Raw genomic sequence first — 18,940 nt, forward strand, 5'->3', positions numbered from 1 at the left:
ATTTCTGCCTGGTTAGTCAACCCTCCATGGTTATTCAGTTCCCTCTTGATCCCAGCTCCTGCCATCCTTGGCACCCTTTAGCAAGAGATTCCCAAAATTTATTTTTCCCCCCTCTGCACAGAGGATCATTTTTCTGTTTGTTATGAAAACTTTTCCTCTTGGCTGAATTTTGAGTGTCTGTCCTTGTATAGGGAAGGATGGTGAACAGTCAATCCCAGTACATGTTCTTGGTGCTGGCAATGCTCTTGTCAACCTCTGTTACATTTCTTTTGTAGCTTTCTCAGCTGCAGGCTTGAGGAGTATTGTACTTTGTACTGAAAGCTAACACTCCTTACATGCTCTTGCCCATGGGTGGCTGTTTGTGATAGTCAGCTTTTTAAATCCTTAGAGATACTGCCTGATGTGGTGTGAGCATGTTGTACTGGCAGGCAGTAAGTGAGCATTACTCTGCTGGCTGGGGCATAATGTGACCTCAGACACAGGACAGCTCCAGAACAAAGAGAAAATTCACAGGCTAAACTCCAAGTGCCATCTTGGCAATGTGGCCTTCCTTCTTGGTTTGCTCTACAGATCTGCTGCTCTCCTCTTAGCAAACCTGTGAATCAAAGACCAGAGAGGGGTCGTTGATTTATGACCTGCACTGTTGCTGGTTGTAACTTATATTCAGATTTTAATAGAGTCATGGAATATTCTTAGTTGGAAGGGACCCACAGATTTGATTCTCTTGACTTATCTTAATAGCAAATATTTTCACCTCCTTTGATCCTTTTTTCAGTTTCTAAGTGGGCTGAGCAGCATATGAGCATGTACTGGTGTCATCCTCTCCTGGAACCCTGTGGGTGCAGTATCTTCCCCTCTCTGAAAACTGACCAGCTTCTGTTCCTTGCTTTCTTACCCTGAGCACACCCTGAAAGTGATGCTTTTCTTCTTCATCCTGCAACTCACATTTTTAAGAACCTTTGAGAGATCTAAATGGCTGCTGCTCCATCAGTGATCTTTTAGAAAGGCCCAGGTGCACATGTGCTTGAAGTGCAGACCAAGAAGCTTGGATGTTTATTTTGGGATTTTTTCTTTGGTGAATGGGGGGAAGCACCTGACCTTGGAGCCAAGATGTCCTGTGACTGTACTCAGACCTGGTGAGTGAACTTGTTCTATTCTGTGTACCACAGTATCTAAGGACAGCAGAAATAACCATGAAATAAAATGTAGGTCCAGCTGATGTTAGTAAGGGTGTTTCTGTGCCCTATAATGAAATCTGGATTTGATTTTTGATGGTCTTATTTGTGCTTCATACCTCAGGAAGTGATATAAAAACTGCATAACTCTCAAATAAGTGACATGGAATTTTCTTTTTTATTCCTAGAGAGCAAATCCAAAGGCCTCCAGTGGGTGATAGATACAACCATTGCATATCCCAAAGCTGAACCTATAGACATCCAGACCTGGATTCTTGGCTACCGACAACCAGCAGTGACACACGTGCATTACAGGTAGGAAATGAAGCTGCTCCTCCTACACTGAGCTCAAGGATTCACAAATCACTTGTGTCATTTCAGGATGGGGGAAATCAGGAGCAGTGGGAGTGGGTTTTTTGTGTCTCACACAGGTGGGCAACTCATATTATTTAAACACAATCAATCTTTTTTTTTGAAGTTTGGTGACTATTCTGTATCTTAGGACAGACATTTAAGTTTTGGACTAGTGTCCTGTGGTTGAGTAGAGTTGTGGGGAATATACCTGAAGGCATCAGGTATAATGATGGTAATCATCTTTTTAACTTTAGTGTTAAGGTGCTGCTAAACCAAACTTTTTTAAATTTTGTTTTTAGTAATGACAACTAATTAAAAATCACTGTTGTTAAATAAACAGATTTCCTAATAAAATATTCTATTTAACTTTCTGACAAAGAAAGGCCAGCTTTTTCACTCAAAGAATACTTTAAGTAGTTGAGCAAACAGCTGGAAAAAGCAGCTTGAAAAAGTTGCAGCTCTCATTGACAGCTGGGATGGGAGACTATTAAAACTTTTCTCCTCAGCAGTTCTTTGTCTCAAGACCTAAACTAATGGAGAGAAGTTGAATTTTGCTTTTAGTTTACAGTGAATTCCAGCTCACTCCAGGAGTATTTTAACACTTCCTATACTAAGTAAATTGTTGCATTTTATCCCAAAATCACATCATTTTGTCTTACTCCCTCTTGATGATTAGGAGAGCTTTTTTTTATAGAAAGCTTTCAAGGAGTCTTGTGTGGATCCCCTGGGTGGCAGTTTAAGTGGGAATGACCTTCTCCATCATCACAGCTGTGTCAGTGTTGTGTGATGCAGAGTACAGGAGCTCCTTTCCACAGCCGTGTTTAAATCTGTCCTTACTTTTTATAGAAAGCTGCCTTCCAAGTTCCCCTGAAGGTGAACATACTTACACCCTAATTTATATAAGATGGCATTATATCTGTTGTCCTTTATTCAGGTCACCTTAGTACTCTCTCAGATCTCTGGGATAATTGCAAGTTGAATGTATTTAGAATTCTTCTGAAAAATATTTCCAAAAATACTTTCTTTGAAAACAACAGTAAGTTAACTTAAGTTGAATTCATTTCCTGCTTCTAAATGTATATTCAGACCTATCTTTGATCACAAGCATAAATGCAACCTTTTTTGCATTGAACTTGAATGTTTAAGTTCTTGTAGTACTGAAATTCTAAGAAAAACATACATTTTTGGGGGGTGTAAGGTCTAAGTCACTGGGTTAAACAGGGGCAAGCCCAGCCTCTCTGTTTGACTGCTTTCTGTATGTTTTTAATAACCTCTGTTTGTCATGGCTGACCCTGTAACAGCAGTTGAAGTGTGTCCCAAATGGAAAGCCATGCAGTATCTCTCCCTGAGCAAGCACAGGGTGTGTGATGGCTCTGAAATGAGCCCAGAGTGTCTTGGGTTTGCCTGGAGCTCATTCTGTCTTCCAGTCCTGGTAGTTCTTGAGGCACATGGCCCCTGCACTCTGAGGTGGGTGCAGGTGGGCACATGGATGTCCTCTGAAATTTTCTTTAAATGTATATCAAATCTGTCTGTACTGGTGTTATGCTTTCCTGCATTTAGTGCAATAAAATCTTGCTCATTTTTTGTAATTTGGAATGTCTTGGGAGATAACATTTGAAATAAATTTTAAGGGTATTTTTGAAATAACTGGGAAGAGAGCACAATAGTTTCTCATGTAGTTTCTTTTAACTGAGTTATAGGGGGGAAAAAAGCACCCCTTTGGAAAAAGTGAAGAATAGTTTTGTCCAAATGCCATCTCTGTTGTATGAAAGAAGAATCAAGATTTAAACATGCTTATTCCCTTTTAGAGTAGTCCAGAGTTGAGGTTTTGATGTCTGACAGCAGTAGGGAAAAAAGGAACATTTTCTGTGCCACTCAAACTGGAGCAGAAGAGACTGCAGAGCTGCTTTTGTTCTGGTGGCTCAGTCAGTCCCTTCCTTCTGCTGTGCCCCTGGATCACCACCTGTCTCTTTCTGCCTTACAGACTTTAAAATTTGGTGGTTGCCTTTTCTCATAGCCTGGGCCTTTGCTGCAGGATTATTTCTTTTTCATCCTGCTCAGGGAGCAACAGAAGAGAACACAGCAAGGATGCTTATGTTACAATTTTTAGGTGCTTTTCTGGCTGGTGGAAATGGCAGAGAAGGCTTGGTTTAATCCAGTAATCTTTTTTTTTTTTGAAAGCTCAATTTTGATAATGAGTTGAACCTTGCTTTTCAAACTTCAGTTTTCAGTACAAATGACACAATTTTCAGAAGTTCATAATTAGGCTAAGCTGTGGCCTGATTTTCCTCAGAATGTCAAAAGAAACCTCCCTAGAAAAAAGAACAATTACCACATTTGGATCTAAAAACACAAGGTGTGAGAACTTTACCCATCTATTGAATTGCTTTTTGACCCTGACTGACTTTCCTCATAACTTACTGGAAAGTGCTGCAAAATTCAGTTTGCTATCTAAAATATAATACTCAAGAAAATATCTAATGAATTTCCTCCAGGCCAAACAGCACTGGGATTTTTGTGGGAGATGTCAATGCATGCAAAGCATGCCAAACTAGAGGCATCACTGTAAGACCTGCCTTGTAATGAGTCTCTTGGAAAGGTTTGCTTGCTCTTCTCACAGAGTTTAGGTTTATGCTTGGCTCATTGTGTGCTGCGTGTTGCCTGTAAATCCAGACTCGCTACAATTGCTCTCAGCAGAAATAAGCTGAGTGCTTTGGTGTCCATGTAGCAAGGCCACAGACTGGCTGCTGTTCTCAGCTCCCACCATTTCTGTGCCATGAGTCGAGTTTGGGGTTTGTGTATTTTCATTTCACACCAGGCACTTGTTTAGTTTGATTGGCTTGGTGTTTCTTAGCTGAACCCCAGGTTTCTCCAGCAATAATTTCTTGTGTGCTGCAGTTCTGTTGGCAGAACCTGAGACTTGCAAATATAAACCCCCTGGCTGTGAAGCTGGCTCGGTGCTTAGCATCCCCTCAGTCAGGGGTGGTGTGAGGCTGGGTTTCTTGCCTTGGTTTCCTTGCAGGGTGGTGCCCTTGGATGCTCCCATGCCACGTTTGGGCTGTGTGACAGTGGCTGTGTGCAGCAGCCCTGACGTCAGAGGCAGCCTGAGTCAGCTGTGACGCAGGGCTGGCCGTGCATGGCAGTGTCACACAGGCTGCTCCAGCTCTGTCCCCTTGCCTCCCTGCCAGCCTTTGCTGTGCCACTGCTGAAACAAGCTGTCAGCTGCTGAGCAAGTTCTATTTTTGTGTCTGCATTGATACAGATCTATTGAAATAAGCCAGGCTCCGAGCTATAAATAAGATGAAATGCATTGTGGTTGCTGAATGAATGTTGCAGAAGGGCATCCCGTTTGGCAGTGTATTTTAATGCACTTTTATACGCAAGTAACTTTATTTTTGGTCATGCCTGACATCTACCAACAGCCTCCACTGCCCTGGATTTATTTAGAGCCATTGAAGCAGCAAATAATATCATGACTTAAATGGAGTAGCAAGCAATACAGGACTTCAGTTCAGGGTAGGACAGGTGATAAAAGGCAGTTAGTACTTATAGTGGTAACCATGAATTTCAGAATTTAAATACAGAATCAGCAGTTGTTTCTCCAGTAACGACAACTTAAAGGAGAAAAATGTTTCTAAGCATGCAATATTTCAGAAAATCCTGTGGTGTTTTCTGAGAAACAGCCTATCAGTAGCTAATTCTCCACAATTCTCACATATACCAGCATGTCTTTGGCAGTTAGATCTCCTGGTTTTTAATTTTTTTTTTTATTTATTTTTTGTCATTTATTCTAATATAATCTGGTTTGGGACATGGACACAAATGTGTGTAGCAGTTTAAGAAGTGGCCATCCCTCAGTCAGGTACCCAGACTGTCCCTGCAGCTGCTGCCACCTCCAGCTGCAGGGTAATGCTTCATTACTGGAAAAAGATTCTTGGCAGATTCCCATTGAAATGTGTCTTTATTTCCACCACCACTTTTCACTTCCCAGGGTGCAGCCTATGCTGCCACTGCTTTTAGCCCCTTCCCCTGTGATGAGGAGCAAAAAAGGTATTTCCATTCTGCTTGAATGTTCTGGTCAAATTCTTATCCAGTCTATTAAATTCCTTGTTTGCCACACCAGGAATAAAGATGCTCTTACTTTAATGAATGTGAAGTTAGTTTTGCCCAAAAGCTAGAAAGATCCAAGTGCCCCAGAGACTCCAGGAGCTCCAGATGTTACATGTTGACCTTATTCCTTGCCTTGGCAGTTCTGTGCAATATTTTATTCCCCTGAGGAGATGAGCAAACTGTTTGCTTCCAATGGCATTCCTGATCCTACATACCCAAAGGTGGGGTAGAGCCAAGGTGATGCTCATGCCTGACCACAGGGACACCTGTTTACATATCTCACTGAAAATAAGGAACTTTTTTCTGCATCTTTTAACACTGGACCTGGCAGATGCCAGCATCCTGTGGTTGGGTTTGACCCTGTTCCTGTCAGAGCAGTGGCTTTCTGCTGTTGTTTTGGATTCCCTGTGTGGGGAGTTTTGTAAGAGTAGACTTGCTCACTCACCTTCCTGAACCCAGTCTCCTTCAAGAGAGTGTTCTTGTAAAACACAGATGCCAGCTGAGCCATCTGATGGGCAGAGAACCATGGCATTAGCAGTATGTTTAGTTTAAATATGGGGGGGGTTTAGCTTTGCCTTATTGAGTACAGAAAGGGCTTCTTTCCAGAGTTTGAGGATATTTTTTTTTAATATTTAATCTCTAATTTAGATCAGTCATTAGTAAGAATGTTCTGCTGGTAAAAATAACTCTGGATAATCTAAAAATACATTTGAAAATGCTTCTAAATACACCAGCACTTACCATTGCTGAGTTGTGGCAGCTAGTGTAGCATTACTGGAAAACCAGTTGTTTTTCAGTCTGTTAATGTTTGTTCAATCTGCGTGTAGCAGTGGCTGCTTCTCAGACTTCAAAGCAGCAGAATTTATCTCCAGAGATTCAAGCATTCTGGCAGCATTATTGATCCACACAAGAGCCTGGATGGATTCAAGCAGGGAAGTGGTGTGCAGTGCTTCCATTAGTCTCTCACAGAGCTGCTATCACCTGTGCTACTGCACTGCTCCATTAAAGTGCCAGCTCAGAAATTCTTTTTAACAGGTATCTTGCAAGATCCTATTATGTTTCCAGATTAGGAGGAATGTTCTTGACAAAACAGAGTTGTTACCCATTAGGTCAGGGAGAAGTGAAGGCAGAGGTGAAGAATATCTTACAGTCTACAATGGAGACTGCACGTGAAGCCAGGTAACCCTACACTTCTGTCCTGAGACAGCACACGTTCTCTTAGTTGTGAACCCTCTTAAAACCTGGGTAAAGCATCTGTCCTTCAAAAATACTCTGTGAAACACAGTATTCAGTTGCTGAGCCTTTTATCTCTTTACAGCAGATTGGCAGAAGAGAGTAAAAATAGTGCTTGGCAGCCCAGTTGTATTTGGGGACACAGAGTAAGTGTAAGTGTTTTGCCTTCAGCAAAATGGTCCTTGCTCTGTGGGTGTGTTTTTTACTTGCTGCTAGGTGGTTTAATTTTAACCTGCTGTACAGTATCTGGGCTTCAAGATAAAATAGTTCTTTATTGTTTGTCTTTGTTCCTAATTTCCAGACTGAATATTTGAGCTGATTACTGAAGCACCATTTCATAACATTTGTCTTTGGGCAAAGACTTTCCTTCAAACTCTGTTTTATCTGAGATAACAGTTGCTAATTTCTGGTTACCAGGACTGGCTTTACTGGAGCATAGAGAACTCCACAGTGCCAGGAGGGTGTAGGTAGAGTTACTCCAAAGGCTAGAGAGATAGCTGAGTTCATGGTGATACCATAGTGTGTAAATAAAGTCGTTCATCTCCTTATATTGAAGTTGTCTCTGTATGCCAAAGCACTGTGGTTTGTAATTCACTCCTTAGAGCAATGCTTGCTGCTTGACTCCCCCACTTCGAGCTTATTTTTCCATGCATCAGACTGAAAGGAGGAAGGACAAATGACAAATGAACAAAGCTGGCAAAGATGTTGAAATTATAACAGCAACAAAAGCATTCTTCAGAAGGGTCTTATTTTCTTACTCTGACATTCCCAGATGATTGTGGTGTTACTTCCAATTCTTTGCAGTATGATCAGTTGAGAAAGACTGTGTTGAAAATGAAATGGAAATTCACTAATGAAAATAGAAGCATGGTGTAAATGAGAAGCTAAGTGGGTGCTCACCTGGAAAGAGAAACCTACAGTAAAGGCCTTGCATTTCAGAGTGTGAATTTTCCAGGTTAGCCTGATACACAAATCTCTCCTGCCTTGGCCTGCCAGTACAGCACACTGGATGTGTAAGTTCTTGTTTATACATCAAAAGGCACTGAGGGTCTGCTGAGGAGGTTTCACACTTACTCTAAGATTGGAAATGTGATTTTGAAATAATCCAGTGAGGTATGGTGGGTTATTTGGGAGTTTCGGGATGTGTGTACCACAGTGAATTCTGCTCTGGGTGTCTGTTTTTCTAAGTCATCTAATATTCAGCATATAAGTACCAAAATCCTAGCAATTCTCCCGTTGGTGTTTTTTTAAAACAGAGCAGCAATATTTGAGTACAGGGTCAGTTTTCAGTGTAAAATGTGCCTTGTAAATTCAAAGAAAGCTGCCAGCATCCTTTGAAAAGCACAGAGGGCTTGTTTCCTGGGATGTGGAAGAGCTGTTGGTGCTTAGTGATGTCATTATGTGGCTTCTGCCTGCTGTATTGTTTCTTCAAAGCTATGAATTTACTTTCTTATTTTTTTATTTCTTTCATTCCACTTGGTTTGTATTCTTCTTAGGGAATAGGAATATAGTGTGGTGGTATTCTATTAAAAAAAGAACAAACCAGTGCCTTAGTAGTTTTTATCAAAAGCTGTAGTAGAGCATTTGGTGGAGACTGATGCCAATGTCTCTTTGTGGTTCTGGATGGCAGCCTGGAGTTTCCCACTCTTGTACCCTTAATGCCTCTGTGATCTGAGTTGGAGAGAGTGCAGGTCATGCAGTTAGATTTATACAAAAGTCTTGTTGTCTCTGTTTTGTGGTGGGCTGGGGCAGAAGAGTTTTGTTCTCCACATTGCTAGGTTTAATTTGTGTTTGTTTCTTTGATAGGATTTTTCCAGTGAAGGATGTACCTGCTGAGCCTGAAGCTCTCACAAACTGGCTGTATCAACGATTCATTGAAAAGGAGGACCTCTTGACACATTTCTATGAAACAGGTAGGATGCTACCTAGCAGAGAGAGCTGTGCTTTGCTAATGGCTTTCCTTACAAGGATCTCAGAATGGTGCAGGAATGTGTAATTCCTTCACATGTGTGGTACAATTATTGCTATTACAATTATTGCTATTATTACTGCTTTCTTAGTTGCAAAAAGTAGGATTAAAGAATTATCTAGGATAGGTAAATTACCTGGGCAACACTAGAAGTAGGGTAGTGTTTGGGAGCTGTCAAAAAAGTGACACACAGTTCAGCTGTGAAACGTGCTGCTCTGGGATTTCGTGGCAAAGCTCCATGATTGAAGTATGATTGGAAGGACCTGTGAGAATACATGGCACAGATTCTCTGGAGCTGTGATCTGCAGCCCTGTGCATCACAGTTGCTGATGGGAAATGTTCAGTGTCTCAAATCAGCTGAGTTTAGTATTCCTAGGTGACTGTGTTAAATGAAGATGCTTCTTCTGTGAGGTGATTTATTGCAAAGCCTGCTTTAATCTAGTTTTGAGTACTTAATTTATCAATCCAAGTGCTTAAAGAGATTAATTCTTTAACAATCCACAGTTGTATTTTGTTTTATGAAATGTTGCTGTCACTTAGCCACCATTGATGGCAGGGTTCAGACTCTGCTATATAAATCACATCCAAATGCACATATTGGACTTTATTAGACAAATAACTTTGTGAATATCTTTTAAAATACACGTGTGTCAAATACATTGTAAAGAATTCATGGTTTTGTGACATTATTTTATGCTACTGAAATAAGTCATACCTAGAAAATCTAACTAGTCTAGAATTTCTTAGAGTATAATTAATATAATCAGATTTATTCATTAAAATGCACTTCCAAAATAGCATAATTGGTAATAATTTGCCAGTGCAATCAGTATGAATTAATAAAGACATGTTTTAAATGTAAATGCTGTGACATAGGACCTTATTAGGCATAAATTAGTATAATTTAAAGTTACTGCCATTTATACTTTTTGAGAACTTGCTTGCATTGCTTTAGTTGGCCTACTGAAAAAGTGCTGCGGCAGTTTTTTGAAACCCCTTGGAAAGGTCCTGAGGTTGACTCTGAGGGGAGTCCCTGAGGCTGCTCAAGAGCCAGCTTTGTACTCACCTGGCACATGGTCACAGGAGGGTGTGGTTTTAAGACTTAGGGCTGTTTCTGTTATAATTAATCATTATTATTGTTATCATTATCATCATTATATTACTCTACAATACACACTGCTTAGGAACTTCTCTCTCTTAATAAAGCTTACTTCAAAAAGCTGGGGTAACATTTAATGCTCCATGAAACTTTAAAAGGTTGCATTGACTAAGCCAAGAATTCATTTCTTGGCTTATTTTTATTTGGGAAGAGAAAGAAACAAAGCCCAGAGCACCTTTCTCCATTTTGCTGTACTCTTTAAGCGTCAAGAACTTAGATCATCTGTAATATTAGACCTCTGGAAATCCAAACCAAAAGAAAAGTATGCCTAAAATTTGATATGAAGCTAATCCCATAATTTTTTACAGGTGCATTTTACACATTTCATTTATAAAATTAGAACCATTTCAAGTTAATAGCTGTAGGTAACAGACTCCTGTTTTAGGTAGTTAGTGGAAAGCTTATATTGGCAAGTTCTTGATTTCTCTGAACTCTTCAGCAAGACAGCCTTGAAGCCCTCAGTAACACAAGTGAGATTGCATTTAGCAGGACAAAAACACTTGGGGACCAATTAAGGAAAAAACCCCAACCATAAGCTAGGAGCAGTTGGAAAAGAGTGATGGTGTACTGAAGGCATTGTGCTCCTCATTCCCTGTGCTCAGAAGCCAAATGGTGTGAGGTGATGAAAAAAGTAAGGAATGGCTTCCCTAATGCTATGGAAACACTCCTTGTTGTGCCAGATCAGAAACCTCATCTGGAAATCCTGCATACAGTCCATTCTCCCTGTCAGGGAATACAGATTGAACTGGGAAGAGGGACAGATAATCAGAGCTGAGATTAAGGGAAGGTGGCGTCATTTCTGTTAAGGACAACTAAAAGTACTTGGCTTGTCTCAGGTGGGAAAGGGAAGAGTCAGAGCTGGCTTGGGAAGGGGGAGAGAGACAGCTCTCTGTACCTACAAGGGAAAAAGAAAAGGTGTTTAAAGCAGAGGTCAGTGTTAGTACAGAAAAACAAATGGGCCATGGAAGAACAAATCTAGCCTAGAGCGGACAGATAGAAGCTTAGCTGTGAGTTACTGGGGAATAATGATGTAGCAAATCTGCCCAAGTGTGAAATACCTGTCAGGGAGAGGTGGATGGGGCTCATCAAGGATGTTTTAAGGCTTTTTCCTTGTTTACTTTTTTTTTTTTTTTAATTAAGAGCATTCATGCAGGAAGAAAAGCTTTGTCTCAAATGCTTGATTGCAGTTCCTCCAGTGATTGCAAATGTGAAGCACAGAGATAAGCTGCTGATGGTATCTAATTGCCCAAATTGTGTGGTTCCCAAGATTAAAAATTGACATTGCTGCATCTTTACTCTTTGAATCATTAATTTCATTTTCTTCTGAGAGAAGTTGAGACTCCATAATGCTGCAGCAAGTACATCATCTTCTCTGGTGTAATTCAGAGTTTTATATCCCCTGTTCAGGATTAACAGCAATAAAAGTGCTTTGTGTCATCAAGTCTTTGTGCATCTCAGTACAGTGTAACACAGATGATTTAGTATGCTGATGTAAATATATGCAAATAGTTTGCTTACAGCCATAAAGCTCTGACGTATTCAGGCACATTTAATTTAGTGTTGCAAGTCAGAAAAAGTCAAAGTATGGAAAAACTAAATTTTATTGTCAGATGAATCTCTTCCAGTCTTTCCCATCTAAGCAAGGATTTCAGTAAAGAATTTCTGGAAAGCTCCGTGGCAAATGACAGTGTTTCCTTAGTCAGTATGACTGGGTGTTCAAACAATATGTGGAAACTGTTCTTTAAAGAAGGGGTGTTGTGTGTGTAATTACATTTTCAAGAGGAACCTCAAGAACTTATGTGTGTTGCTTCTTCACAGTATACAGTATCACCACCAAACAGCTGTAGAGTTTAATATGGATTCCATTCAATTTGATCATGGAGGTACTAATAAAACTTCAGAAATAACAAAAAACTTAATTGACAGTTGGATCTCTCTGCAAAGGTTGAGTACAGTGATAGCAGCTTCTAAGGAATGCTTTCAGGTTTATGCTTAAAGTTTATAAGGAAATCAAAATTGCTCTTATTAATTAAGGGGTTGTGTTTTGATATGGGGTTTTTTGTTTTTTTGAAGGCTTCTGGAAAATCTGTCATAAATTTGACAGCATTAGAGAATAGAGCAGTACCCAGTTAATTCTGTGTGGGCACCATTGCTGGGACAAGCAGTAGAGAAGCAATAAAGTGGTGCATTAAGGCTGTCATCCCTGGGCAAAGCATTAAATGTGTTTTCTTTTCTCTTGCAGGAGCTTTTCCACCACCCCAGGGTCAGACAAAAGCGATTTCTCGGGAGATGACCCTCAGTAACCTGTGGCTGGTTGCCATACAATCATTTGCATTTTTGTCAGGAGGGATGTGGTACTGCCTCTTTCAGTATTTGTACCATTGCCTATTTTAAAAGTGGAATGGGACCTGAGGACACAATGGGAATCCAGGCTCTTGCAAATGAGTATCATGTTGTATGTGCAAATGTGAATATTCAAGAGTAAAGGAAAATACTGGATGGACTTTTACCTCTCTTTGGGGGAATTTTAAACTCCACTAAAAGTGAAGATCAGTAACATAGTGACCTGATGATGTATTATTTTAAGAATTGTCTGTATTTTTAAAAATGTATACTCTCACCCACACTTAAGCAAATTCAGCATTTGGACAAAAGGTGCAATCGTACAACCACCGTAGAAGAATGTCTGTGACAAGAAAGCTTTGTCACCACAAGTATTTCTTGGCATTGTAGTTAGAGCTCAGAAAATTCAGCAACTTGTCTCTTCAGTAGTGTGTACAGCATTGGTGTGGTAGAGATTCCTCATTTGCACAACGTGTACTTTACTGCAGCTCATTGTGCTGGAGTCAGAATCCTCAGCAGAGCTGTGGAGGTGTCTTTGTGGCTACGCAGTCAGCAGTTGTTGTAGCAGACACATCGATCTGAACCCAACACCCAAATAAGATCTGGTGTCAGGTCTGTCCTCTGAGGCACTGGTCCTCAAACAAGCATTGCAGCATCACAGTGTGATTAAAAGCTGTCCACATGGGATGAATCAGCCCGTCCCTGCTGTGGTCTTGCCATCAGCTCTCCGAGTTCCATGTGCTACCAGTGTCTCTTGTTACAGGGAAACTTGGAAGATACAAAGTCATTCGGTTAAATTCCCTTTTTGTTCAGAATGCAGCTAAACCCTCATCATCAGTTTTGAAAATGCACTTTCAAAGGTGAAAAGTCAGTGAAGGAAAGATAGGGAACAGAGGGAAACTTCGTTTGTCACACGTTGGAAGGCAGAGCAATTCTAGCTGTTTCTGAAGGTCTGCTGGTGCTGCTGGTGATTTTTAGCCACCTTTGTATTTTGTATACTGCAGTCCAACCAAGGTGACCTTGGAGTGGTTTATAGAGGCCTTTTTCTCCCTGCTGGTTGCAACACTGCTAAATATACTTGTGGGAGAGTTTGAATAATTAAATGCCAACCATCTTAATGTTTTGCTAAGGAGTAATAGAAGAAAAACTAGTTTCGTAAAGAGAAAAAAATAGGTATAATTGCTATCATAAATCTGTAGGAAGATACTACTGAAAAAATAAATATGGTAAATATTCTGAATAACTACATGGAGGGCAGTATTAATTAGCTCACCACTAAAATCTTACTGCTAAAATCTTACTGGAATAAGGAGGGGTTGAACTGAAGGGCAGATGGGAACAGAGGACACTTTCAGATGTGTAGTGCAGGATCCTTTTGAAAGGATGTCAGTGATGTACAGCCTTACTTCTGGCAGGTCTGGTTGGCATTGTGTTTATGTGATTATGCACAGATTTGCGAGAACGGTTCCTAAAATAAAACTAATCTCTCTAAATACAGGCAGGGTAGCCAGAACTTCAGATGTTGGCATACTGCCTTCTACAGAGTAATTTTGTTGAGAACAAAGTAAGCCCTCAGTGGTTTTGGCTCTGAGCTAGCAATATTGATTCCCCTTCTGTCTCCCTCTGCTGCTACATGAATCACAGGAGGTGGTGTGCAGAATACAAAACCTTGCCAGTGTTCTCTTTCTGTGGGGGGGGCAAAGAGCATACCAAAGCACGAGGCAGTGCCAATTTCCCCTTGCTTTGTGGAAAAATACTTTGTCAAATATGCCATCCCTGCCCCTCCCCATGCAGCAGTGGTTGCTCAGTGGGGATGGATGCAAAATGACACCACAGTAAGGTCCCCTGAAGTGTGTTTTCCCTCCCTGACTCCACAAGAGGCTGGAGGCAAAGTACAGTGGTCGCCAATAGCTTCATGTTTGAGGCAGGATGCTGTTTATAAATACCATCTCTGCACCTGAATTCTGGTGTAACCATTAAAAAGAGGTAGGTATGCCTTGATAGGGAGGGAGTCTGTGGAGTATTTGTTGTTTCATGTTGTTCTTGCTAAAGTTCAGCTGATGGAATGAATGTATTTAATCTGCCATTTGACAGGGGGGTGTTGGGGCAGCCCAGCACTGTTATGTGTAAGTGGTTATTCTGCTGCCCATGGGACTGACTCCTTCAACTCCAAAAGGCAGGTGGCAAGCTACTCACTTGCTGTCCTCCCCCATGTAGTTTGATCAGAACCACAGAGATGCCCAGAGTACAGCTCATTTTATTTTGAGCTAGGACAGACTGGACTGATGGAAGAAGGGAAGTTTATGTAAGCAGAATGCACAGCAGTTGCTCACATCAGGAGATTGTTCCTTATAGACCCTGTGAACTCCATGTAAGAGCATCTTGTTTTGTCAAATGCAGTATTTTTATTTTCCCAGTGGGTTGCAGTCAATAGCAAGTGTTCACGTGCTGCCTCAAGAAATTACTGCGCAGTAATGTTTCAGACAAGTGTTTGATTGATCTGGTCCTGTTCATTTTCACTTTGTTCCTCTGTAGTTCTTACTCTTACAAGAGGTTTGTTTCCAAGCACTGGTTGTTGTTTCAGTAGGGTGTGGAAACAGTGTCATGTCCCAGGCTTCCCTCCTGCCTGCACTGGGAAATGTGAAGAGCGCCTGGCACCGCAGCTCTGTACGGCCGAGTTGCTGTGGGTGACACCGGAATGAAACTGTTGGAAAGCAACACCAGAGGAGCCTCCCAGCATGATCCCAGATGCTGCTTCATGAAAGATAATAAATTGGATAAAATTAGTTTTGCTGTGAAGGGAAGAATGTAAAATGGATACAACATGTAGGAAATTCAGTGCTAAAAATACCATGCTGGTCCAGACTGTCTGGAGCTTAGCAGGTGAGTCTGTAAAACACAAATTTCTGTCTGCTGCAGTTTGGTTCTACCTTCTGGCAGTTGGCTGTTCTGGGCATTTTGCTGCACCATCCATGGGTTGCCTCCTCTGGAGAGTTCAAAATGTGTTTTGATAGAAACATTAATGAACTGTACAGTTGATCACAAATTAATATCACATTGAATTTGTATTAGGAGAAAAATAATGGAAAAAATAATGGTAAAATTATCAAAAATGAAAAATTCACAGAAAAAATTCCAACTGAAAGCTGTTGCATACAGAAGTGAGAACAGAGCAATTTGAGTGCATTGCAGATAATAAGAATAATAAGAATAAAGATGGTTCTCTGCCAGGGTTGCCCAAAAAGCATCTCCACATTTCTATGTTTAATTGTTCATAAAGAAGTTGTTAGAGTTGAAGTTGTGTCAGTCCTCACGGTTTAGCTTTGCTGCTCTGTGAATCCCATGATGTGAAGAGCACCTGTCCATCCACACCAAGCAGTTTCCTCAGTGCCCTGGGGTGAGTGCGCCATCATTTCAGTCTCACTTGGGTTCCACGTGTGGTTCTGTTGAATCTTGCAACAGTGGTGTCTCTTTTTCTTCTTTCTTTTTTTTTTTCCCTATTTTAAAGTTGCTATCACCAGATGTTGAAAAGTGAAATTTCAGTTTACCTTGATTTCCTGGAAATGAAAAGCTTCCCTCTCCCTCCTCCCCCAGCGTCACAAATAAGGTGCATCTCTTTGCAGTAAAAATAAAGCGATCACTGTGGTACTGTTCCTTGTTCACTTGGCTTGCAGATGATAGAACTTTTCTTTGTGTGACACTGCCATAAAGTGCTGTTAACTTTTCTCACCTGTTTGTACAAGATAATAACAGATACCGATCACTGTGTGTGACAGGATTCAACTGCTCCGCTTTGCCTTGACATAAATTTTGGGACCAAAGGTACCTAAAACTGGGATTTCCAAACCATGAGCCCAGGCTTGAATACATTCTCTTGACAGTCAGCTGAAGATTTTGTGGTGATCTGATACAATCACACAAAACAGTTATACATCTGGGGTTCTGTATTTTTTGGAAATAATGGAGCCATATGAAATAAAGGGTTATTTTGCAAAATTGCATACTTGATAGTTTTTACACTTCTTTTAAAAATAAATGGGAAGAGCAAAATGGAAACCATACTCTGGTTTAAAATGTCTGCATACATTAGAAATGCTTCTGAGCAGCTCTGCTTTTTCTGTAAGAGCTGTAGACTGCCTGGCTGTGATAGAAGTTGTCATTGGAAGGACTTTATGCATTTTAAAGTTAGACCTTTTATTTTATCATGAGATAATGAAGTAATTATTCACTGAACAACTGTCCTATTAAAATGAGTTAGTTACTTAAAATTACTCCACCATGATGTTCATACTGTATGATGAAGAGGGTATAGCAGTTTTTATAGCAGTTATCTTCACCTCCAGTTTTCTCCTTCCCTTCACTATTACCTGCATTTTTGTTTTGTGTGATAAAATGTGGAAACCTGAAGTGACTGTCAGTGGTTTTGCAAAGGACTGGTGATGTTTGGAATTATTTTGCTGAATTGATTTCATTGCATATTTTTTTATAAAATCTTTCCAGCAGCCAAGATGTCTTTCAGAAATGTAGACAGATACCAGAAGCAGCATTTCTCTTTCTTTTCCCTGGGCTCCGGGTGTTTTTGTTTGGTTTTGGTTTGTTGTTGTTTTTTTGTTGTTTTGGGGGTGTTTTTTTTTGTTTTGTTTTGGTTTTGTTTGTTTGTTTTGGGGGTTTTGTTTGTTTGGTTTTGGTTTTTTGTTTTTGTTGTTGTTTGGGTTTTTGGGGGTTTTTTTGTTTGTTTTGTTTTTTGGGGGTTTTGTTGTTGAAGGGGGGTTTTTGTTTGGTTTGGTTTTGTTTGGGTTTTTTGGGTTTTCTTTTTTTTTTTTTGCTGTGGCAAAAATAGAGTTGATTTTTTTTTCAACACTATTTCATATGCTTCTGATCCTTAATAGATGAGAAGATTTTCTTTGATGATTGTATTTATTGTGCTTATAACTAATGGATACACAACCTTTACTGTGCTTACCGTAAACACAACAAATAGTAAAATAACTCTTTGGTTCACTGTACAGCTGCAGTGTTAATTTGTGACAGATAACATTGCTTATTAGGAAGGATACAGAGACAAATGTTTCAGTGCCAGAGGTGGCAAGAGGAGGAGTGGAGCAGTAGGGGAGAGAGGGGGCAGCAGCTTCTGCAGCCCTCACTGCAGCACCCACTAGGAAGCTGTGCCAGTGCCCAGCTGCAGAGTTCCTCTGCAAGTCACTGTAGCAATGAGTCTTCTGAAAGTTTCTGAGAGCTGAGGGCGTGCCAAGAGCAGAACCTGAGCCCCCTTGAGCCTGGTTTGCCTCCTAGAAGGATGTGACTCCAGCCTTGTTGGGGAAAGGAGGTTGTCATTGTGAGATCCATAGTTTTAAAGAGGGATCTGATTTTAAGCAACTCCAGCTGGGCAGAGCAATGCCAGGTGGGACAGCCCCACCTGTCTGCAGCCCTGGCACCTCCTGGCTCCTGTCACCTCTGGAGTTCACTGCTGGGGCCCAGTTCTGCAATGTCTAATGAAGGGAAAAGGAACTCCTTGGAGCACCGTGAGACATCTCGCACAATTTCCAAAACAGCGCCGTAGTTGTAGTGATGTCTACCTCTTTGTTTCCCATCTGGGTTTGTCTTGGTTTTTTTGTGTGGTGTTTTTCTGTGTGGGGTGGGGGGAACTGGGGAGTGGGAGGGAAAACTTGAAATCTGAATATTAAGACACTGGTGGGGTATCCAGTGCTTACCAGCCGTGTTGTCATATTGAAAAAGCCATTGTTTTTAATTCCTGCCTAGTATGAAATGTTTGTTTTTAAAAAATCCTTCCTGCTGGAAAGAAAAATGTATTTTTAAAAAGAAAAAACATCCCTCTTGGCTATAAGAATGTCAGCTGTATGAGTTGTGACCATATCATGACATGCTGATCAGATAAATAAATTTTTATCTCTCAGGACTCTATTGTCATTTTGCTGTTCTCGTAACTGTCAGCTTTTCTGAAAGGATGTTCTTCATTTTTAAAGATCACTAATTTCAGCAGAAACAGCAAATAAAAAATGTGTGTAAATGTCATGAGTGCTTACTCTGGTTTACAAAAAAGCACATTTTTGTCTTGATTTAACAAAAAAAAAAAAAATCATCTTGTGAAAAATAATGAAAGGCTACAGGTAAAAGACCAGGCCCCTGAGGTGGTCAGGTGTTACATGCTGCAGTTACTTTGATCTCAAAGGCAAAGAAAAGGTGTCTCCTGGGGGAGAAAAAAGGAGGTTTTCTGGTCAGTACCTTCTATAGCTAGAATCTGTTAACTTAAACTCTCCATATGTCCTTGGGCTCTCTGTGGAATAAGGAAGAAGTCTCTTGGGTCTATTGTCCTTTCTAATGTCAATTTGGTTTTGTACCAGGTTTGGCTAAGACTTCTCCATGGGCTTGGAGAAGTGATGCATCAGGAGTTTCAGAGCAGCTAGTGCTGGGATCTGGTGCAGCTGAATAAAAAGGCTGCCAATATTTTTGCTTAAAAATAAGTCATCAAGTTTGTTGTAAATGGTGTTATTGTGTAAGTATTAAAGGCTGCTAAGAACAGATATTTACTGGATTAAAGGTAGCATGTCTTGGGAAACTGGAAGTTCCAAAAAAGTG

At 40.6% G+C, this 18,940-nt stretch overlaps 1 protein-coding gene across 1 annotated transcript in view; it reads left to right on the plus strand.

The window, feature by feature from the left end:
* The window catches only part of LPGAT1 (lysophosphatidylglycerol acyltransferase 1), a 61,140-nt gene extending 42,764 nt beyond the window's left edge, over positions 1-18,376 (plus strand). The window contains exons 6-8 of the mRNA XM_066546452.1: positions 1,364-1,490; positions 8,679-8,785; positions 12,243-18,376. Coding sequence (XP_066402549.1) covers positions 1,364-1,490; positions 8,679-8,785; positions 12,243-12,394 — 386 coding nt within the window. The 3' untranslated portion in view covers positions 12,395-18,376. The remainder of the gene's footprint in view (positions 1-1,363; positions 1,491-8,678; positions 8,786-12,242) is intronic.
* The last annotated feature ends 564 nt before the right edge of the window (positions 18,377-18,940 follow it).

The sequence above is a fragment of the Molothrus aeneus genome, chromosome 3, assembly GCF_037042795.1.
Source record: "Molothrus aeneus isolate 106 chromosome 3, BPBGC_Maene_1.0, whole genome shotgun sequence".
Lineage (NCBI taxonomy): Eukaryota > Metazoa > Chordata > Aves > Passeriformes > Icteridae > Molothrus > Molothrus aeneus.